The sequence below is a fragment of the Diorhabda carinulata genome, chromosome X, assembly GCF_026250575.1.
Source record: "Diorhabda carinulata isolate Delta chromosome X, icDioCari1.1, whole genome shotgun sequence".
Lineage (NCBI taxonomy): Eukaryota > Metazoa > Arthropoda > Insecta > Coleoptera > Chrysomelidae > Diorhabda > Diorhabda carinulata.
The window spans coordinates 59,285,220-59,309,186 of NC_079472.1; the positions used below are offsets into that span (position 1 = coordinate 59,285,220).

General features: G+C 32.4%; 1 protein-coding gene across 1 annotated transcript; it reads right to left on the reverse strand.

Moving 5' to 3' along the window:
- Positions 1 to 538: 538 nt before the first annotated feature.
- LOC130901167 (transmembrane protein 26) lies at positions 539 to 22,042 on the reverse strand. Its single transcript, XM_057812305.1, has 7 exons — positions 21,798 to 22,042; positions 13,249 to 13,411; positions 11,420 to 11,576; positions 10,864 to 11,047; positions 5,459 to 5,669; positions 5,143 to 5,372; positions 539 to 2,905 (listed from the first exon to the last, which is right to left on the reverse strand). The coding sequence occupies exons 1-7, from the start codon at positions 21,986 to 21,988 to the stop codon at positions 2,581 to 2,583; spliced, it is 1,461 nt and encodes a 486-aa protein (XP_057668288.1). The 5' UTR covers positions 21,989 to 22,042; the 3' UTR covers positions 539 to 2,580.
- Positions 22,043 to 23,967: the final 1,925 nt, after the last annotated feature.

Genomic DNA, 23,967 nt, shown 5'->3' on the forward strand with positions numbered 1-23,967 from the left:
AAAGACTCCGAAAAAATAGTAAAGTGATTTATGTACTACATTACTACAAAATGTAATTCTCTGAAATGACAATTTTCCTCCCGAAAAAGATAAATTAAATTTGAATTATTTATTATTCATATTTGTTCTCAGGTGTATGAAAAAAGTCAAAATTTGTAAATCTTTTTGAATCCAAATATTTATTTTGAAAACTAATTTTATCCTCAACAATTTGGAATAGGTAGATGATCTTTATCATTTTTAAAAACTTGTAAGTTGCAAATTTACAACACTTTCAAATTAAAAAGAATGAATAGGTATTTAGCTAATATTAAAATAGATTGTCAATGGAAATATTTCAAAATAAATGCACTAAATGTAATGCGCAATATGATAGTTATGTGAAAGGCTAATTTTTTTAATAAAATTTTCTAAAAATACTTGAATAGTTGGCTCAAGCTAAAAGGAAAATATTATTTATTAGATCAATCTCCAGAGCTTTTTCAGATATTATAATTACCGACGAAATTCGTACCTATCTTTAAGAATCTCACACGTGTGTTGTTTATATATTTATTCTCACCAGAAGTAAATATAGAAATAAAACAATAAATAAACAAAAATATTTTCACAATTTCTCTTATCGTTGATAATATTTTGATATAAAATAAATATATAAAATGTAGACATCTGGAAATATTTTCTTGACTGAGATTACGGTGGATGCTTGGAAATTACCACTAAATTTTGAAAACGCCACGTTGTTTAATATTTTTTCGATAGCCATCAATAGTGAACGTTTCCAGTGAATTTGTAAGCATGGAAAAAGTTTACCTTTTATTTGAAAAGTATTAGTTCAACCAATATAAAAGCTGGACTATATTCTACCCTGGATTAGACTAGTCCTTCGTTATCAACAGTGAAATATTAAATAGCAGACCTTAAACGAGGCCGTACAATCTGCGAAGACCAGCATCGTACAGATCGACCAAATGAGGTGACAACTCCAGAAATGTTGAAGTAAATTCACAAAGCGGTACTGGATGATCATCGACTGAAATTGCACGAGCTAGCATACATAGTAACTAAAAATTTGGACATGAAAAGCTGTCCACTAGATGGATGCAGCGTTTGCTCACAATGGAACGAAAACAGCGTCATGAAGATGTTGCCATCGAGTGTTTAGCAATTTTTCGCGGAAAAAAACCGAAATTTCGCGACCGTTTCATAATCATTGATAAAACGTGGATTCATAACTTCACATCCGATACAAAAGAACAATCAGAACAATGCAGTGAATAGGGAGAACCAGCTCGAAAGAAGGCAAAGACCGTTCCATCTGCAGAAAAGGTCATGGCGTTGGTTTTTTGGGATATGCGGGAGTCATTTCCATAATTTCTTCTTAAAAAAAGGAGAAAGTATCAGCGTCGCGTGTTATGTACTTATTACAACATTTCAGCGAAGAAATCAAGCAAAAAATACCGCATTTGGTTAAGAAGAAAGTGTTGTTTCATCCAGCTCAAACATTCGTTTTTCCAATGGCCAAAATTAATGGATTAAAGTTTGAACCCATGCACCCTATTCGCCAGATTCAGCGTCCTCGGATTATTTTCAGACTTTTTCCCAAAATTTTTTGTGCATCTATACGATCTTCGTATATTTATAATTTAATGAAATGCAAATTTTTAATATCAATATTTAACAATCATCACTTAAGCTTATTAATCGTACAACTAGAACACATTATCGCTTTGAACGTTAGGAAGCTTTGCAACCCGTCCAAAATCTGCTAAGTTGTTAGTTGGTACAATATTTTCCGCAATGGTATTTCTATAAACGCTGGAATGTTCAACATAGCCCTCGACTGACACGTTTCTTTTTACCACTATAAAAATTTGCTCCTGATGCTGCTACCAAAGAAAGAAACGGAGGTTCTACGAAAGCAGTGACTATCTTTTTGACAACGCCGTGGGCCAAAACGATGATAATTGACGGCACGTGTTACACAGTCATGATTCCCGCATTTTTTTCTTGCTCAACCAGAACTAGAGTACATAGTTCCAACAGGATGGTGCAACGACGATGATTGATATTTTGAAGAGTAGCTCTCGATTTAGATGTTGCAGACTTCTTTTTGTTGAAGTTTCGGGTTCATGTCAGATTCAAAAATACGGGAACTTGTCGCCAGAATACTGGAAAGTGCCATAAATTCTTGCAGCGGCTTATATCATTTTCTAATAAATTGTAAGTGAATTATCTAACTAAACAAATCTCTCAAACTAAAGTTTCCATTAAATAATTACAGCAAACTAATATTGGATGATTAGTTTCAGCCCATCTTATACTATTTTTCATCTAGCTGTTGATTAATTTATCCACAATTCTAGTACATTCACTTTGATCTATTGTAGAAATCTACAAAACGATTAACACCAAAAATCTTTGTCATATTCGTACGATTCATACCTTTGTTCTATTTTTTCTGTTTACTCTGGCAATTACAAGACCCTCCGAATTAATTCCACAATATATAACAAATAGACAGCATATAAAAATAAATAAATATAGGTAAAATATAGCCATTATGGCTAATTGATGACGTCAGTCGGACGATTGATCGCTCGTAGTAAATGTCGAATTTTTATCGTTTTTCGATTCTCTGCTTTGGTTTTTTTTTGGTTTATTCTTCTTTAAAGTCGGTTCTTCTAAATTAGCCGCGTCGCTTTCTTCGGAAAAGACGTCTTCCAATTTTCTTCTACCTCTAGTATCCCTGTCGGATCGTTTAAGTTTTTGTTTCATCATTCTTCTCGTCTCTCTATCCACATTATCTAATGTTGGTTTTGAAGGAGGTAAATGGCCGCTATTCCGAGTGCTCGTTTGAGAGCTAGCAGTCGAGTATCCCGTATCCTTCCTGGTATTCGACTTCCTGAAATTATATTAAAAAAATGATTCACATAACTTGATTTCCTGATTAATTTTGTTGAAAGACTTTGGGAAAACTTTGTTTTTTGTACCGATATCTCCAATCGTTTAAATAATTGTTGAAGACAATACGAAAAATGATTAACAGATTCATTTGATAGCTAGATATCGAAAAACATATAGAAGCAGGCAAATTTATTTGTATAACTCTCAAATGAGCCATTCAAGCTTAAAATCTACCGAAGCCTCGCAATTTTAAAGACCTTCATCGATCTTCTTGAATATTTGGGATTAAGTTCATCCTTCCCTCCTCTTCAAATATGACTTGGTGGCAAAGTATGATTTTCATTTTTAAGGGGTGAACATCACCACCAAATTGAAAGCTAATGAATTAAAGCGGTAATGGGCTATAGTTATATTCAAATATAATGAATGTTGATTGATAATTTTTTGATATTTTACAGCTCACCTACATTTAAAAACAACCCTTCATACAAAGATTAGTTAAGAAATGTGGTAAAAAACATGATATTATTTTTATTTTGTATCGTAATAGGGGAATTGTTTTTCTTCGAGTCTAAGAAATCTGACCCTCATTATTTTTAATAATGCAACCATCAAAAAGCACCCCTCAGAATGGAAAAAATTGCAAATTACTAAATGGAAGCAGTTATAGGACTCAATATATTGAAACATGTGAAGTGATTGCTGTTTTTTTACAAGTGAAGTGTTATTTCTATTTTTTATATGTAACTACCCTTAAAAACTACCCCAACACAATTATTTAAGAACTTAAAAACTCTCTCTAAGAATTACGACGGAAGAAGCGCACCTTTATTTTCTATCTTTAACTCATAATATATATACTCCAAAAAGATCAAAACTTGGACGTTTCGTGATTTTCCAGAATTATCTTTAGAAAAATGTATTCGGTTTTTTAATAATAACTCGACTTCCCTTTAAGCTTTTTGCATTCATCCATACATCATTTTGTAGGGAATTTCATAAGCTACAAAACCATAAGAGTTGCAACCCTTCTAGGCCCTTTTCTTCAGAGAATTTATATGTTAAAGCGTAAAAAACACTCTCCCTTGGCATTGAAATCAATACTTTAAACGCTTATATCTCGTTTAATTTTCAAACTACGCGAGTTTAAAGAAAAGGCAAAATGTTCAGTAAAATAAAAGCTAAATTTTAGTTACAAAAAAATTCTTTCGTTGATCCAATAGTTTTTGAGATATTTTGAAAAATAAGTGTTTTTTCAAAAAATCGAAAAAGAATTTCGCATTAAACAGGTTTTATCATAATATACGTGTTCCAAATCATTCAAACTTTTGGAACGCATTGTTAGGGCTTAAACAAAGATAATTTTACATGGGCTACGATAAATTTTAACTTTGACGCACATGGTTTCAAATTTACAGACTTTTTTTTTTCAAATTCGAGTTACTTAACTTATTTCCGTCATAACTCGCTTAATTTTTATCCTAGACGGTTTTATAAAAGCTCATTTCAAAGGTCTGAAGAAGTACTTCAAAAATGTTCTTCACAATTATTTATGAAAAATTGATCATTTTCCGTTATTTGAGCTCAAACTTCTGCATAAATTTCCGAAAAAGAAAAAATTGGCTTTCAGTGACTCATAAGTTGCTGAATATTATTTGAAAAATTTAATCTAAACTGACTAATTTCTTTGTTTTTCTATAAGCTTCAATTTTGAGGGAAATAATTTTTTCCCAGAAAATGCGTAATTTTGGAGTTTTTCGTGAAAAAATGTTGAAAAACATGTTTTTTTTTAATTTACAATGGCGAATAAGAAATTATTGAGTTTAATAAAAAAACTTCATTCAACATTCGATTCTCTATCGATTCCCGTTGTTATTTTAAAATTTCAAATTTCCACTCCCGAGTAACAGTAGCATTCGCCACTGGGGTAGAAGCATACATTGGCACCAAATCAGGTTTGTTATTTGCATCATTTTTGAGCTTCTGTCAAAATTTCAAACTAATCCATGAAGGTCTTTAAAATTGCGAGTTGATTTGCTTAGTTCACTGTACTATAAACGCGACTTGCAATTCTGAAGTAGATCGAATCCCATTAGGAGCATGAATTAAAAAGCCAATTTTTTGTGCCTTTAAAAAGATTTTTCCCCTTCTTATGAAAACAGAGATTTTCTTCGAAATGGATTTAAATGATTTGACATAAATTTCAAGCCGAGTAAAAAGTTGTATCAGACATACCTTTCTCTTCTGGTACTACTGATCCTACTTCCATCACTATCACTTGAATCTCCTGTATCAATACTCTTTTTACTGCTCGTACTTTTATGACTCTTAACCGTGCTTTGACTTTTTATACTAGCTTGTTGAGAACGAGGAGGTCTTCGTCTCCTTTTTGGTTCAAAAGTTAAATCACTTCTGGATAAGTTAGAAATAATGGAAACCGTCGAAGCTAGTTCTACGTCATCTGGCTTGGGTAGATGAAAAAATAATAACGGAAGGATTATTAAGGATACTGATTGTTACTCAATTAAACTAAAATTGTATTTATACTAACCTTTTCTTTATTGTTTTCTGTATAAACAACGTAAAGACGATAAATTTGCAGAAGAATTACCAAAGTATTTTTGCAGGTGAAGAAAATGTTCATATATGTGATAATTTTGTAATGACAGATGAGAAGTAGTCTGAACGCAAGGTAAGGGGCGTCTTGTAGTGTTATATTTAGTAAAATACTGCAGACGTCTATTGTACAACAGTTGTCTGATCTGAAAATAATATACTTTGATTATAACCTAATAAAAAAGCTGTAGAAATAATCATAATAATCATTTTGGTATTCTAAACTCTTTAGAGCTTAGAGCTTTAGCTTTTAGCTTTAGAGCAAAGCTATATCTACACTACTAACCAATTTAAATAATGTTTTTGGAAATGTATTACGACTAGTAGATAATAAAAACTCTACTAATTATCAACGGCAATTATATCATCTATTTTACGAAATGGCTAACTTTCGTTCATTAGGATTATTACTTTTTTTTAATTTATTACAACGACTAGAACTGGTGTTACTTAGTGACGCCATGGAAACAGTATCAAAATCTAGACAGAATATTTAGACTCGTCGTCGGAGGGCTGAAGTACCAGGCCTCGAGCACGTAGAGATCCAGCCAAATCAGCCCAGTAATTGGTTTTATCTCTATCTATCTTCTTTTCCACAACTTTTTCTATTGTTAAGTAGCTGGTACTACAGAAGGGATCAGGTACTAAGACGGGTTTGTCTGCCCCTGATTTAGCGAGTCCGTCCGCTATTCCGCTTCTCTCCACTCCGGTGTGTCCGGGAATCCGTTAACTTAACGAAAAATTATTTCCATCGAAAGGAGTTTTATATGTGAAGAAAATAGAACGAGGTTCATAACAATTTATATGATTATTCTGTTAGCTTTGTGTCTTCTCGATGTCCACATGTGTACATTAACACGCTGGGTTTTATATAATAATTTTAGGCTCATAATTTACCAATTCGTAGAGATAGCATTTGTTAATTCCTATGGGATTTGTCATAATTTTTGAAACATAATTAGATTTATCTACAAGTAATAATGAAACGTTTATCTATATGACGTAAATTCATAACATCATTTCTGTCGGCTACAGCGTCGAATTTAGGGAGGATCTAGCGGGTGCTGAAGCCCTACACCCCGCTACATTACAAATTTGAAAATTTATTTTAGAAGAAATATTGGATCTACAGCAAAATTGTTTCTAAAAATTGTTCGGCAATTTAAATAAAATGACTGAATTGGTGTAATTCAATTTACACACAAATTTTTCACCCCATATAATAATTTAATACTCTAAATAATAATAAATTCAATATTTCATACATTCAAAATATGAATGATGAATTAAAAGTGCAAGTAAAATCTCTAGTCGAAATATATATTCGAATGATTTACAACTTGAATTATTTTATGAATTAAAGCAATTCATTCCTCTTATCAGCTTCAAGCCGAATTGATTAATAATACAAATAATTTATCAACAAATTTCCCATCATACAACTTTTGTGTATCTATTAGACCCTGAAACTGGCATCATTAAAAACTATAACATATGTACTACTAGTGAGTGCACCAGACACGATGCTGAAGCCATATGGGCTCATGTTATTCCTATTTTTGATTTCATAAAAGAAATGATTTTCTTTGATACGGTACATTTTGTCACTGCCAGAGCCCGTCAAACCATTATCGTAATAATAAAATATTCTATGTTATTAGTCAGCTTCAGCAGCAGTATCCTGATCTAAAAGCAATCACATGGAATTATTTGGAAAATGGGCAAGGAAAAGGAGCACCTGATGGGATTGGTGCAGTTATCAAGCGAACAGCTGACAGAACTGTGCGTTTCGGAAAATATGTAGAAACTGTAGCGGATTTCTGGTGTGTTCTTTAGCGAAACGTTAAAAATGTAGAATTATGCATGGTCACAGGAGAAAATATCAAAAACAAAGTGATTCCACAAAAACTTGAAACCTTTAAAGGTACTATGTCTGTACGTCAAGTATTGTGGTCCTCCAACAGTCTTAGGATGACTTTCAGAAAAGCTGTTTCCTCTGTAAAAACGGAATCGCATGCACTCACGGTTATCATTTGGGTTATATAGATGTACCGGAAAGCAATGTACACCCACAAATGTTACAAGAATACCTTGATGAAAATACTACACCAGAAATAATTGAAAACGTTACTGAATCATCTCCAATAACATTCAACGAAATATCAGAAACAACAAAGCCAATTACGACTTCCCCAAAAGTAAAAATATTGTCAGATGTTAAACTTGATTGGTCAAATACCGCTTTCTATCTGAAAGCTAAAAAAGACTTTCAAAATGATTTTGAAAAATTTGTAAATCTTAATGACAGAAGTGGATAAAAAAGGAAGAAATAATTGAAGATAAAAAAGATAAAAAAAGCGATGAAGAAAACTTAAATATATTTGATCAATGAAAAGACTTATGAAGATTATTCGATGTAACTTAGATATTTAATAGAGTTAGTTACTAATAGAAAGTGATAATTTCATACCAAATCAAACTAATTATGTCATACCAAATCAAACTTTGATATGTTTAATTTTTTGGAGTTTTCCTAAATAAAAAAGGATTTCGAATTAAGTTTGCCCTTTTTTTCCATTTAATTATGTTTTATATAATAATTTATCTTGCAATCCATTACCGTCAAATAAAAATTCATTACCGAATTCTTTTTACCATTGTCAGAAGGTAGAATTTCATTACCTTCAGTAATTAAAATTTAAAATGCTTATAATTCCTAAATTCATTGGTGCAATTACGTAAAACTCATACTGTATATTAATACATATATTTTCAATTAGTATTGATAAATTAAACATTTTTAAAATTCTCTTATTCACTTCCAAATTTCACGAAATGAGAGAAATAGCCATTAATACTATTGAAAAAATTGCTTGATTAGATCGTTGAATTAGATATGATAGAAACGAATTGTGGAGCAGAAAGGTCGTTCTAAGTTTTGAAAATAATATAAAATATACATCGTTCTTCAATGTTAGACGAGCGATTGTCGTCATTAACAATGCTGTGCATTGAAAATGAGTCACTTTTATTTTAATTTTGCTCTGACCACATATCCCGATTGATTAAACAGTACTTTGATCTCTGCTTTCGTTCTTCTTCTCCACTCCTCCGAAAATCTTCCTTAGTACCTTTCTCTCTATAGCTAACTGTCTTGTAAATGGCGGCTCTTGAAATATCTTTTGATCTTAATACTCCTCCTAGGACTCCAAACGTTTTGTTCCTTCTCGTCAGTCTTCTGTTGATTTACCTGGTGTTACCTCCTTCGTTTGTCACTGTCACTCCCAGGACTATATCTCCCAGAACTCCTAGGACTCCTGGACTATATCTATAATCACTGTTTTGCTCTATCGTCACTTTGAATTTGTTGCTGCTATTCGGATCCCTTCCTACTTCCATATATTTGGTATTCTATTCATTTATGCGCAGTCCATGTTATTTTGCTTTCTTTTCAAAGAGTAGGAAGATTTTTTCTAGATCCTTTTTCGTTCTACTTATAAGTACCACATCATCAACGTAGGCAAGGATTTGTGTTTTGTTATTTTAAATCATCCTCTGGGTTCGGATGCCACTACTTTTACTTATAATTTATATATAATTTGAAACTAATATATTACATTTAAAAGAGTTTGAGCTGATTTTGATTTTCTTATGTGGGCCCTTGGTCGATTTTAGCCCCAGGCCCCACTATTACTTTATCCAACACTGCTTAGACTGGATAACCAACTCAAACATTGTCTTCTTCCTCCCATATCCATTATATTGGTTCAGAGCCACGGATAATATATTTATCATTCGAAAGAGGCACAATTGCTATAGTACATGAACTAGCAAAGAGAAGAAACATTCCCTCTCCTCTGGGTTGAACATCATCTGCCTCATTCAGTACTTGTCGTACTGCTTGCTGTAAGTGAATATTACCAAGTGTGGACGGCAAAGAGGATGTTGAAATTGCGCAAAAATCCTCTGTCCTTACAAAAGTGTAAAGTCACGCATTATAGTGAAGACTTTTTGTTTTACTACTGCCTCGAGGTACAAAATCTAGAAATGGGCAGGAAATAATTCACAGAATAGTTGCTCCGATATCTCTATAGAGTGTACGCAAAAGCTGCAGATGTTTTTATCTACCGTGCCTATTTTCTCTAGGTGGTATTTGGGTATTAGGTAGTATGAAATGACCGTCATTTTTGGACATCTCGGAAAATTATTTGTACTTAATTCATATGGTGATAAAAGTTTTGGATTGCCTCGAGTGTTTTTTAATCAGTTCATTGTTGATGTAACGTTGGGTTACTTTAGCAAGAGTTTTTTGAAACACACTCAATTGCCTTAAGGGCTCTCAAAGACACTTGATTATCGGAGATAATGTAGATGTGCTATCTAGCGAGGTTTCTATATAAAAACTCTGGTAATCATCAGTTTTCCCTATGAGGCTTGAGCTTAATTCAATGGTTAACGGACCATTATCGATATTTTTGACCCGTGTTGAGCGTTTTGCTGTTAGTAAATGTGAGAAGATTTTTTTGAAAGTCTGTCCTTGACTTCCTTGGATTTACTTTGCTATTTCTAATTTAAATACTGTCAGTTCTCGAAATTGTTTTGCGATTGCATAAACATTTTCTTTCTTCTATTTTTCATAAACAATGATTTGGAATTCTAAAATTCACTCAAAATACTTTATACACTTGATTTTCTCATACCAACTGACGTAGCTCTAACAGTCATGTAGTGTTAATTATTTTAGTTAGCTTTTTAGGAGAAACGTCTATCTTTAAGCAAAAAACATGTCTCACAAGAAAAATGTTACAACCATCGATTCGCAAATACAATCACATCTCAACTATTGTCAATCTAAAATCATTCAAAGTTGATTCTGTACACTCCTTGTAGGCAGATATAACCGGTTTGAAGTGGTATGGTATATCACCAGCAATCGCAACTTTATACAAATCCCAATTAATGGATATTAGTTGTTGATTCTGTGAAAGTACTGCGATCAGTACTCATTAGAGACGGTCTTTGTTATCGTGAATCGTCAAAGAAATTTGTTTTCTGTACTCGAGAGTATCCAATAACAACAGTTTGTTCGATTGAAAGTACTGTACATCCAGCACCGCGCCCAATTATTGGTTATTTTTTTCATTGCCCTTGTATAATGTAGTTTAAAAAGTTAAGAAGTCAACCCAGTACAACATTGAAAAAGTAATTGATGTAATATGGGAGAAACTATAATGGTTATAAAGCAAATTTTGAAGTTTATACAGTATTCTTTGATAGTGATCCATCAATTTATCCATATTATATTTTATATGACGAAATAACAAATGCTTTCAAACTTACTTTTGAATCGTAGATGAAGTTGTAGCAAGTCTAGATTTTCGAGCTTTAGTAGCTGTTAAAACTACAGTAAACTGCATTAAGCTCCATGACCAGATAGCTAATGTAAGCAGTACTAATACTGGTTCAGAAGCTATTTTGTCATCTTTAAATGAATCAAAGAATTCGAGAATATCAGCAGCCGTTCCTAAAACATTTTTCCAATATTCATTAATATTAATCTAATAGTTTTCCACAAGCTGAAAGTCAGGTTATGTTACAATGTAAATATTTCTCAAATGAAAATTGACTTTTGAAACCTTTACCATGATACCGATAGCAACTACATATCAGATTTTGTGTTTTGATATATGTTGATATGAATATCCGAAACCAAATATCTCTAAATGGATTCTATAAGTGAGTGATGTTTCCTAATTAACTTTTAGATGGCCCGTAAACGTGTGAAAACTAATTTTAAATACAGTTATTACTTCAATTAATGTCAATATTTAACTTGGCATTGAAACCACACCGATGACAAAGTAAATTTCTCAGAAAATTAAAATAAGACACGTACCAATATAGACTAGTAAGAGCTGGCTTAGTTGATCCCTAGTGAGATCACCTTTTGGCAACATCCATCTACCAATTATGAGTATTAACATTAGAAATTGTTCAATTAGAGTTATCCACGTTTCCGTGCTTAAAGAAATGTCGGGAAGTTTTATGTCTACCTACAAAAAAACATTGATTTCAATATTATAAACCGTCTATTAAAAATTGAATATCAATTTTAATTTTTCTACATAGTGTGTAGAGTATTTTTTTAAATTAAAATATTGAAGATTATTTAATTAATCAGATAAGAAAATAGTCTTTTTTAAATAGGAGAAAATTTCTGTTTTGAACTACTCGATAGATAACTTTCTATTGGTAATATTTTGACAAAGAATTTATAGTTTTCAGAATTTACAGTTTTGAAAGAGAATAACCCCATTGTTACGAGGACGGTACTAGAAATACCTGGCCTCACCTAGAGATGGCTGTAGTTAAAAAAATATGTTGAGGCAACGACTTCAGAAATATTGAAGGAAATCCACGTACAGAATGATCGAATGAAAATGCGCGAGCTAACAGACATTGTAGACATTTCAAAAAGTACAGTACATGGTATATAAACTGAAAATTTGCCTCGTTTACCCACAATCAAACTAAAACAGCGTCGTGAAGATGTTTCCATGGAGTGTTTGGCAATGCTTCACAGAAATATTTGGGAGTCAAGTTCCAAATATACGACCAATGACTACCTCCAAAGAGGACTGGTGAGTTTTTGTGAAGTTGCCTTAGCTAATTCGTCCAGGCGACTATGCCAGGACATCTGGCTACCAACCTCAACAAGCGAATTTGAGGTGGTGGTGATATTTTATGTCCAGACAGGACCATATTCTGAGCCGCAGTAACAACCTTCTTTGTAAAAACAGCAGTCTGAGTCTTTGCTACGTCAAACACGATCAGATTGCTTCTACACAACTCCAGAATGTTTTCAAAATCGATATTGATTGTGGTGATTTGTTGCTGATTACAGATTTGTATGTTAGCCGAGATTATGGGAGCTGCTGGTTATCATCTGCGAAGCTTTAGATCTTTAGGAGAAAGTGAGTAGGTGAAAAGATGCATCTAAGATAGGTATCTATAAGTAGTGTCATGCCCTAATGGAAATTTGAGATCAAAGTACTGCAATTGACTGACAATACCCCAATCAACTTTAATGCCATGACTGGAGGAAACATTTCTGGAAAGCTGTTAGCACATTTTCTGCTAGAAGAAGAATATGAAGATAAATCTGGTGAGTGAGTGAAGCAGTGGACTTTTGACATCCAGCCACTCGCCAAACTTTGAAGACTTATAGCACAGCACGTTTACACTTCACATGGGCTTTTTGCAGATTTTCATCTATTTGTGAGGTCAGAGGACGCTCGTGCCATTCCTCATCCTAAACTGTCACTTGAAAATCATTTGTAAACAATTTTTAGAATTACTGCTTTATTACCACAGACAGAATTGGACATTTTCTTAGCTTCTTTGGAAGGCATACAAATATCAACTCGCTGGGATTGTTGATTATCGTTCAGCAACCTTGGAACCAAATTATTGTGCTTAAATTTTTGTGAGGCCTATCTACTTTCTAGCAATTGATTGATACTAATGCGCTGCTCAACAGAAATATACACACTCTACTTGTACTAAGGGCTAAGGGCTATTAAGTGAGCTCTGGATAAGCCGTATAAATTGGTTCCCCTAATCACACACAAATACCATCCCCCACTCCCAGCTACTAAAATGAAATATTAGAAAAAGTTTCCAAATACCAAAAAAGGGGGGCTATAAAAAATTATAAATATTCACCCCGATTCCTATGAGATTACTTATGTCCGTGAGTTGAGCTCCTGTTGTTAGATTCATCGGTAACTCTTCCAATGCTTTCATTCGCCTTTCTACTTTGTCCAGTTCTAATAGCCATATTGCCGGAACAACACTCGCCAAATACAAAAATACCGAGGGGCAAAACCTGAAAATAATAAAAAATAATACTTGGAACTCATTGGATGCAAAAGTTACTGCGATTTTTTTCGAGAGATGTTCCCCGATAACAAATTTTTAAAATTACATTACAACAAATCTAAAAACAACGAAACGTTAGTTGAAGATATGCAGACTGTTATAGTCGACGAAGTTATTTATCGGGTTCGCAGTTTTGTCGAGTAGATCGTTGATGTACAGGAAAAGTGAGTAAGTGACCAGATGCATCCCTGGGTAACACCAGCGTTGACTTCAAATCATCTTGAGGTGTATCCATCGTTAACAACCTGGATAGATCGGTCTTTGAGGAAGCTACTAATCCAAGCGATAAGTGAGAACGACAAACCGTTTGATCTTAATTTATTTAGAAGGCTGTAATGCCAAAATTTACTTCTTAGATATTATTTTGTTTTGGTATCACTAGATTATTTCTAGGTTATTCGTTTTAGCACAACCCTACATATACTTATGACTATACAGACCTAATAACTTGTTTGTACAGTAATATTCCATCGTAAGCTGGAATTCCATTTAAGCAACCAGTATTTTTTTTTTTCAATTTGATATCTAATTCTTTTTTTTAAGTGAGATGTCCAGTAGAACATAGCATTGTGTTGGGAACCATTATGATCTGTTAATCATCTATATAGATGATACAAAGTGTCTCTAATTTCACCCTACATTAACGTATCGTCTCGGATTATCTAATTTTTGTCTTATATTAATAAGACTGTGAAGAATTATAGAATTCCCTACTTAATTTCAGGTAATTATCGTACTTGTTAAGATTTATTGTACCCTGACCGCTTCTAATGGGAACCAACGTCGTAGTTAAGTGATTCCATGTGTCCATTAGACACGTATCAAATTACATACTTTTATTTATAGCTTTGTATACAATAAGATTTTGGTAGTTTGTAAACAGATTAATAGTTTGGCATTTGCAATATCTTGCATAATAAATATTTTTTCACAAAGTAGTTTGTAATACTTGTTAAATGTGAGGTAAATTTTGAAAAATGAATAGCCTTAAAGATAATTCGATAAACAGACTTCAAGGAAGCAATTGGTTTTGTGTTTTGGTTTTATTTTATCCAAAAACATTCACCATTACATAAAATGTTTCCAAATATGTACTGTTAGTATTCTTAGCTCTTCATTTATAAAAATAGCACAAACATAGTTGGAGTGATTCACTTAGTTTTACGTCATTAATGTTTATTTCATTGTAACAAACATAATGGAAACTACGCATACACACCATTCAGATTCGCCATTCATAAGTTGAAAATTACACACGTGCTGTTATTATTACTTGTTTGTTCCCCATCTATTTTCAGTTTCTTCGATTTTTAATTTAAAAATATAATCGGCATATAATAATAGATTCATTCTTTATATAGTTGATTATTGAATGGAAGATACATATAGAAAAATGGTTAATTTTAGGAAATTAACAATTTTCTCTTTCATTTCAAATTCAATCCAAGTTTGAGGAGTTCAGCAAATTACAAATGGCCAACCCATGGTTTATACATGATATTTATCACGGCAAATATTTGTTGATCCACGATTCTACAAACTTGAATATTCCATTGAACATTTATTTTTATATACAGAGTGATTTTTATGTATGGAACGACTCAATTATCTCGGAAACAAATTGTACCATTTTCATAAATTTTTGGTATTTACATTGTTGTCACATACTTTCCTTATTCTGGAAAAGTAATGAACTTTGTTCTTTCAAATAGATCACTCTATATATTTTATGTTTCTAGAAATCCTTAAGAAATACTTATTATTTTTCATGTGGTATTGTATATTGAATGAACTCGTTTAATTTGAATATTCTTGAATAGATTTATGTACTAATACAAATCTCGTAACCAGGTCTAGTGTGAGAAAGTTGGTAAAAAGTTTGAAGAAACTTTTGCAGTAAAATAATTATCCAAATCATGGTGCAGAAAACCTGATGATAAATCTTTAAATGGTTGTGTCATGTTAGTAGATCTACGTTTGTGAAGTAGAAAAATTCCAATTAAGACAATTTAAGCAGATGCATAAAATGTTGTCAATTTACCTCAATACAATAAGCCATGCAATTTTTAAAACTTTACAATACACTTTTCAACAACCCTGACTCTCTTATGGTAATCCTATTCTTTAATTCCTGAATATTAGCTGGTGTTGTGTTATAAACAATGTTTTTTAAGTGACCCCTCAGTCTAAAGGATCCATGTCGGGTGATCACGGGGGCCATTCGATAGAACCACGCCTTCCAATGCATCTTCTGGCAAACCATTATTCAGATATTGTCTCACCACACACGCATAGTGATGTGGGGCACCATCTTGTTTTAGCCAAATATTGTCGTTTGGGATAATCTAATTGTCCTAAAATTTCTAATAATAAAGTTTTTTCTAAATGTAAAAAGGGACCAATTATTTTGTCGACTGTTATTGCAGCCCATAAATTCAGTTTTTCGAGATTTTGGGTATGGGATTCACGCATCCAACGAGGATTGTTACGTGACCAGTATCTACAATCCATTAATACAAAAAGTGGCCTCATCGCAAAACATAAAGTTACTCTAAAAATTTGGATCGTTTTGATTGTAACATTTTTCCATCATTTGGATAGATGAAATTTATTATCACGTACAATTTTCATTATGGATATTTGCGAAATATCAAGTTCCCTGGATATTAATCTAGTACTCAAGTGTGGATCGTCTTCTAACTGGACACAATTTTCGTTTTCAGTTGATGCAGTTTTTCTGCGCCTTGATTTGGATAAATCCTTTAATGAAACAGTTTTGTTAAACCTTTTTACTAATTTACTGACCGTAGATTTTGTTATTGGATTTGTGAAGCATTTTGTTGGTTATTATCACAAACCCCATATTTTACCATAAATAACTAGAGTAAATATTCTTGTTTAGCATTTACTCCCTCTTACATAAGTTTATTCTATAATATTTACAAATTATATTCGTGTTTATTAAGTTGAAAACAAATTCTTCACTGACTCTATTAAAGTATATTGTTATTCAGTTGAAATCGTAACAATTAGATAGTTCGAAAAGTAGCGAAAAAAAAAACTATTTTCTCGGAATGTACAAACCACTCAACTATGCAACTTTACTAAGTCGTCTGTGAAGTGTGAATTTTTTTTCCGGATAAGTAAAAAAATTATTGTAATGTAACGATTTGATAGCATTGATGCATTAGCCGCCTCCAATTCAACTAATTATAGTTACTGAAAGTATTTTGAATGAAATCATATTTATCAGATACGAGAACTAACAATGTTCTTTTCCATAAAAAATCTATTTGGCAGGAACAAATAGGGTGCAATTTGTTTCTTGTTTGCATTATTTCGAGATTGAATCAATGTATATAAATTTGGTGATTCAATGAATATTTATCATTCTCACATCACATTACATCCTATATTTTAAAAATTTCGAAAAATCCTATACTGCATTTTGAGAATGAATGAAATAAATTATTTTCTGAGGTCATAACAAATTTTGAACATTGTTTCTAGCATTTCGTAATATTAGTACAGGTAAAATAGGATTAAACCCGAAATTGAATCGGACGTTTCTCATTTTCTAGATTCTAAAAAAATTACGGACACCGGTATTAGAAATTCTGGAATTGTAACTCAAACAAATTTTGAAACGCGAATAATTCGAAAACTGAGAGGAATTCGGAAAAAACTTCCCATACAAATAATGTGGAGAATGAAATTTTCTATAAAAAAGGTTACCAGTCTTTTTTAGTTTGAAGTTCGGTTGATTATTATTTCAATATTCACAGACTTCTTTATAGTTTCTCTTCCACAAAAATGTGGGTACTCATTTTGTGATCCATAGTTTTTTATATAATAACTCTTTTTCGAATTCTATGTAGTTTTCGAGTTATTCGCGATTTAAAATATTTTTGAGCGTTTTAACCCATTTTATAATAGAAATTTCGAGGTTAGGAGAAAATTGGAACCTTTGCGGTACAGAATGTTGTGCTCCACATTTTTTGTCCCGGTTTGTGTTGAAATCCTCATAGTTTTTGAGTTAACTGCAAATCAAAATGTTTATGAGTACAAGAACCCATTTTACTGTGAAAATTTTGAGGTTAGGAGAAAATGCTTGCAAACGAATCTGTAGAAAATATTGTGCTGTACATTTTTTGTTTCAGCACTTTCTTTCGAATACCTCGTAGTTTTCGAGTTATTCGCTATTCAAAATATTTTAGAGTGTATGAACCCATTTTTAAGGTGAAAATTTTGAGATTAGGAACAAATTCCTAGGATACTCTTTTCTAGAGAATTTCATAATCTACAGTTTTTTTACGGCACATTTTTTTCGAGTTATTTAAAGTTTTCGAGTTATTCGCGTTTAAAAATTTTTTTGAGAGCTTAAACCCATTTTAAGGTGGAAATTTTAAGGTTAGGATACTTTTTTGTAAGGAATTTTATATTCTGCATTTTTTAAGGCATTATTTTTTTCGAGTTCCACATAATTTTCGAGTTATTCACGTTTCCAAATGTTTATGAATACAAGAACCCTTTTTACGGTAAAAATTTTGAGGTTAGGAGAAAACGCTTCATAACTAATTTGTAGAAAATTTTGTGCTGTACATTTTTATTTCAGCACTTTTTTTCGAATTCCTCGTGGTTTTCGAGTTATTCGTGAATCAAAATATTTTTGAGTCTTTGAACCTATTTTAAGGTGAAAATTTTGAGGTTAGGAACAAACACCTATCATACTGTTTTGTTAGAGAATTTTGTACTCTACATTTTTGATACGGAAGTTTTTTTTCGAGTTCCTTATAGTTTTCGTGTTATTCGCTTTTCCAAATGTTTATGAGTACAAGAACCCATTTTACTGTGAACATTTTGAGGTTAGAAAAAAATGCTTGCAAACCAATCCATATGAAAATTTTGTGCTGTACATTTTTTGTTCCAGCACTTTTTTTCGAATTCCTCGTAGTTTTCGAGTTATACGCGTTCCAAATTTTTTTTTTAGTTTCAAGTACAAAAATTTCGAAAATCCGTGTCTGTAATTTTGTTAATAGTTGTTAGACATATTCAGTATCCCAAAACCTATCATGAACTAGAAAATAAAAACGGTCGAATTTAATTTAAGGCTTTAGCTCACAATCGCCTAATTTGCCTGTACTATATAATGAAGTAAACATCGAGACTATGACGTCAACAAATTTTGGGAAAATATATTTAACGTTGAGTGATTGAAGTAGTGAAATTACGTAGCACGAACATATTTAGATTTAAAAATTAAAAGCCTCCTCGGTATTTGTATTTTTATTTATTTATATATATTAAAATAATAATGAATATTTTCCTAAATACATAATTTTTCCTGTTCTATCTATTTAAAATTTTGGACCTTGGCCCGATACTGTAAGCTCTAAGTGGCAGAAGCACTCAGGTTTCATTTCCGGTTAATTTACAATATTATTGTGTGAAGATTACCACAAAATCGACCTGATTTCTTTTTATCGTCGCTTAGTCGAATCTAGGGCGAGTTCACGTCATATTAGAGGGGTGCAAGTAACAAGCGCATTATGTTTATTATCGAAAAACGCTTCGTAGTACCATTTCATCGACTTAGTCCTATTTTAATGAGTGGTGAGAATATTTGATCGTCATCCGTATCCTTCGAATTATCAGTTTCCAATTTTCTAATTCCATTTCAATTTGTTGCAAATCACTAGTAATCGTTTCTACGCTTCTAAGACAAAAAAAATTGTTTTCTTTATACTCATATTAGGTAAATTACCCCGCTAACAATGATTCTCAATTATCCCTCAACAATTTATAATGAAATATCAAAAAAATTACAAAAGTTCCATTTGAATTTTTACTCTTTAAAGTATAGAAATTAGTTCAACTTGAGATGGTATATTTCAAACATATTTTATCCATTTGTATTGTTTCATAATAGAATATGGATTTATTGTTGTCAAAATGTTTTCATTAACATCAATACACTTTTATATCCATTTGAATCAATTGTCGAAGCATTTTTACCATTTCCTTTGAGATGTTTTTGATTGACGTTGTGGAGAATGATTCGTCTGTTTAGCGATTGGTTTCGCTGATTGTTTTGAACATTTCTTGTAAACTAATCAAAATTGACTGTTCCTCGTCGCTCTAATGGAACGTTGCCGATATGTCCAGTCATTCAGAAAAACCTGGCGACCGTTTGCTTCGAAGCCCTTCGTGCACGAACAACTCCTGTTGGATTTGTCTCTCCTTGAATGACCCATACAGTGTATTGTTGTTTATTATCAGGTTCATATGCGTAGATCGCCGGTTATAATCTTTTGAAGCACTGCGACTGGATTTTTTCGAGCTTTCAAGCGATGACGATCTTGCTATATCAGTTCACGCACAGCATCGATGGTTTCTGGTACAACAATCGACTTTGGCTGATCTTCATCTGTATCATAAATAAAATATTTCTCAATTTTTTCTGCGGATTTATCTAATCAAAAAAAGAAAATCTATACAGTCTTAAAAACACGGACATATTTGGACTGTACGTACGTGTGGTACGACTCAATTTGAGCGAATCTTAAAACTATAAAAGGAGCTGTTAGATATTTACTCAGACTTAACAGCAGGGCTCACTGCAGGGACTTATTTAAAAGATTAAAAATTCTTTAATCAACTTTGAATCTGTTTGCCCAATTCGTAAGAACGCTTATCCTATTTTAGAAAGATCTTTCCACTTTGTAAGGTTGAGCTACCCACTCCACGTTCAGAATTAGTTACGTGCTCAAGATTTTCCAATGCAAAAAGTGCATAATCACTTGCCAATTGGAATCAAATCGATATCATCTTTCATTCCGCAATAATTTGAAGGCATATTTACTGGCAAGTGGCTTTTTCTATGTAATTTTGTTACTCATTGTGATTTTCTTCAGGATATTTAGTTATTTTAATGTTTGTTTTTCAGTTTTTACAAGCTTTCATCTACAATATCTACAATTTTTTGACAATTTCTCTACAATTTGCTTTGTGAGAATGTCCAACCTTGTCTTTTTAACTTTAAGCCTGACAAACGGCACAAAAGCCTAAAAACTCAAACCAAATCAGCGTAACCCCTAAAAAAGTATATTTTGCTGAATTTTCTTCGCTGCGAAATTCACCGAAAATACTCTGGACCTCGGAGCGACTCCACTGGTGGTCACTAATTAGCACTTTTGGGATCGCGGATTGAAGATCGCTAAACCAACTCTCGAGCTATTCGAAAGCTTTCTATTTATTGAAATATTTAGCTGAAGGAGATTTCGTTGTAGAGAAATGTGAAATATGTAAACATAGTATCCTAAGTTATTTAATAACGATTGCGTTGTTTAAACAAATACCAAGCTATTACAAATTTGCTGATTCAATTGTCCACCGCACTCGAAAGTATTTTATAGCTACAGGGCGTTCCAAAATTAACTTATTTTCAATGATTATTCCTTTTTTTTCAATTAATCTTTTATATATCCTTGTTTATTATACAAATGTAAACTGTTCCAGTATAAGTCACAAAAATAAAGTTATTATTGTTTGGAAAATTCACAGTAACATTAATTTGTGTGTTTCCATCTTCAAAGATTATTTATTTGGTGTTAGTTTTGGATATCCGCTTTTTTGTTTTGCCTACTACATCTTTTTAACTAAAATGTAACTTTACTATTTTGAGTGTAACACCCTATGTATTAATACGCATAAAATTTTAATATACTTTTTTCTATAAACTTGTTTCGAAAAATGCATACTTTTTTAATTATTAATATAAAAAGTGTTCAAAGTTTAACTTCATAATTATCACACCCTGTATAGAGTGTAAGATTTTACAACATAGGTTCAAATACGTCTGACTTTGCTAAAAGCAACCGATCAGAAACCATTCTCATATCTTTAAGGATATCCTCGTAAAAAAATCATTTATAAGGATCTGCAACAGTCGAATTTTCTACAAAAAAATTAATGATTAAAAAAGTATGCATTTTTCGAAAAAAACTTTTAGACAAAAGTATACTAAAATTTTACGTGGACTTCAAAAATGTATAAAATATATGGGGTGTAACATTCAAAATAACAAAGTTACAGTCGACAGTATTTTGCCATATACAGATAATTTTAACTCGTCGAGGGACACCCTGTATAAGAAAAGACTGTAAGAATCATTGAATAATCTTTTTCTTTGTTTTTCTATTGAAACTATTAAAGCAATTATGTCATAAGAAAAATTCCTCAAGTTTAATTCTCGTTTAAAATCTTTTAAAAAGTACACATACCAAAATTGATGGTGATATTTTAGATAAATAAATGAAAATAGTAAAACGTACCATGACCATTCGAGATTCTTTCTGAGTGTCATTGTTACAACAGTTTCTAATATCATAAAAAATAATGGACAACATAAGTACCACCACCTCCTGTCATTTTTCATATAAACTAATTGTGCGATTGCTAATAGCGAATGAACCACAAACACTAAACGAATAAATATAGCCCGAACCACTCTGTATTTACCCATTTCAACTATTTTTTTTAATATACATGTTTTTATTAACAAACAATTTGAGATCCGGTGCGTTACTGAGGAGGTGATACATTTTGCAATTTATTTGAACAGCCTTATCTTGAAGCTGGTAATCCTTACGTGAAACAATTCAAAGTTAACATATATTTATCTTACGTAATCATTATTTCCTCAAAAAAATTATCAAGTTACAACAATTCCAAATAAAAAAATCATAGATTAACATACATTGCAATATTATTAACTATTGGTAATGTAGGTCATAACACAGGTAAAGAACATTGGGAAAAACACTTTATAAGGAAGAACAAATCATGTGATATATATAAAATGTATAGAAGAAAGATCTTCTTCTTCTTATTTATTTTTAAGATTTCATGATCTGTTAGTTTTGCAGGTTTCTCTGTATCAGTTCCTGCCAGCTGTCCTTCCATCTCTTGGGTGGTCGTCCGGGCTTTCTCTTCCCTATTGGTTTCCCTTCAAATACGTGGCAGTCTACTCCTTCCATAGTTTTCTTTGTCTCCCCCATCTCACGATGTCTTGCACCCCACATTGTTCCCTGATGTCAGTGTACTTGATTTGATCTACTCTTGTTTTTCCTACTATAATCCTAAGCGTTTTCATTTCGGCTTTTCGTTTTGTTGGTTAGGTTACTGGTTTCTATTCCGTATGTCATGATTGGCCTGATACAAGTCTTATAGATCCTAACCTTGTTATCCTTTCACGTGTTATCTGCCTGATATGGCAGTCGCTTTGTTGATCTGGCTTCTTAGGCTCTTTACTGGGTCGTGATAATTCGAAAGGTTCATACCAGGTATTTAAATTGTTAGACTTGTACGATAATTCTGTCCTGAACTACTAGGTCAGTTCAGAGGGAATATGAATATATAAAACTAACAAACAAAGAGAATACAAACAGACCTGGACCCTATGAGATCTACATTATTTAAGAACGTCCCATAAAAAGAAGAAATACTAAACGAGTGGAAGAGCAGTCAAACAATACCCATTTCTGAGAAAGGACAGAAAACGCATCCAGAAAATTATGGAGAAATAACACTGCTTGATAGTAATCACTGGAGAAGAAATCACCGAAACCATAAGCACGAGGATGGTCCCGGAAATACCTGATCTGGCCAAGAGATGGTGGTAGTTGCTTCAAAAATATCACTGGATTAGAAATATACTATCTTTAAAGCAAATGTTTCAAGTTTGAAGACGCCACGTGATTTAGAATTTGATTCAATAGTTTTCGGCGAATTTGTAAACATAGAAAAAATTGGAGAAAATCCACAAAGCGATACTGGATGATCGTTGACTGAAAGTGCACGAGCTAGCAAGCTTAGTAGGCAATGCAAGCCGTGAAGATGTTTCCATCGAGTGTTTGGCAATGTTTCAAAGAAATAAAGTCCAATTTTTGCGCCGTTTCATAACCATGGATGAAAGGTGGGTCTATTACTTCACACCCGAAAGAAAACAACGATCAAAACAATGGAAACAAAGAAAAAACCGGCTTCAAAGAGGTAAAGACCGTTCCATCTCCAGGCAAGGTCATGGCGTCAAGTTTTTTGGGATGCGTGTGGGATAATTTTCATTGACTATCTTGAAAAAGGAAAAACTATTAATGACGAGTATTATGCGATCTTATTATATCGTTTGAGAGAAGAAATCAAGCAAAAATGGCCGCATTTAACTGTTGTTTTATCAAGAAAATGCACCAGATCACACATCCGTTCTAGCAATGTCCCAAATTAGTGATTTAAAGTTTGATTTGCTACCTTTTGCACTCTATTCGCAAGATTTAGCCTCCTCGGATTATTTTCTGTTCCCAGACTTGAAAAAATGTCTCGGGATTGGAAATTTTCCTACAGTGAAGAGGTGATTTCAGCAGTTAATGGATATTTTGAGAAACCTAACAATTCTTATGATTATAAAAAGGGTATCGAACTTAGTACACATCGCTGGGAAACGAG

What these genes read in the sequence shown, in the direction of transcription:
- LOC130901167 (XM_057812305.1), bottom strand. Translation starts at nt 21,988, where the DNA reads ATGGGTAAATACAGAGTGGTTCGGGCTATATTTATTCGTTTAGTGTTT. An exon ending in GCTCTTACTAGTCTATATTG is followed by an intron (nt 11,048 to 11,419) that starts GTACGTGTCTTA and finishes AAAATGTTTTAG; the next exon opens with GAACGGCTGCTGATATTCTC. An exon ending in CAGAAAACAATAAAGAAAAG is followed by an intron (nt 5,373 to 5,458) that starts GTTAGTATAAAT and finishes CATCTACCCAAG; the next exon opens with CCAGATGACGTAGAACTAGC.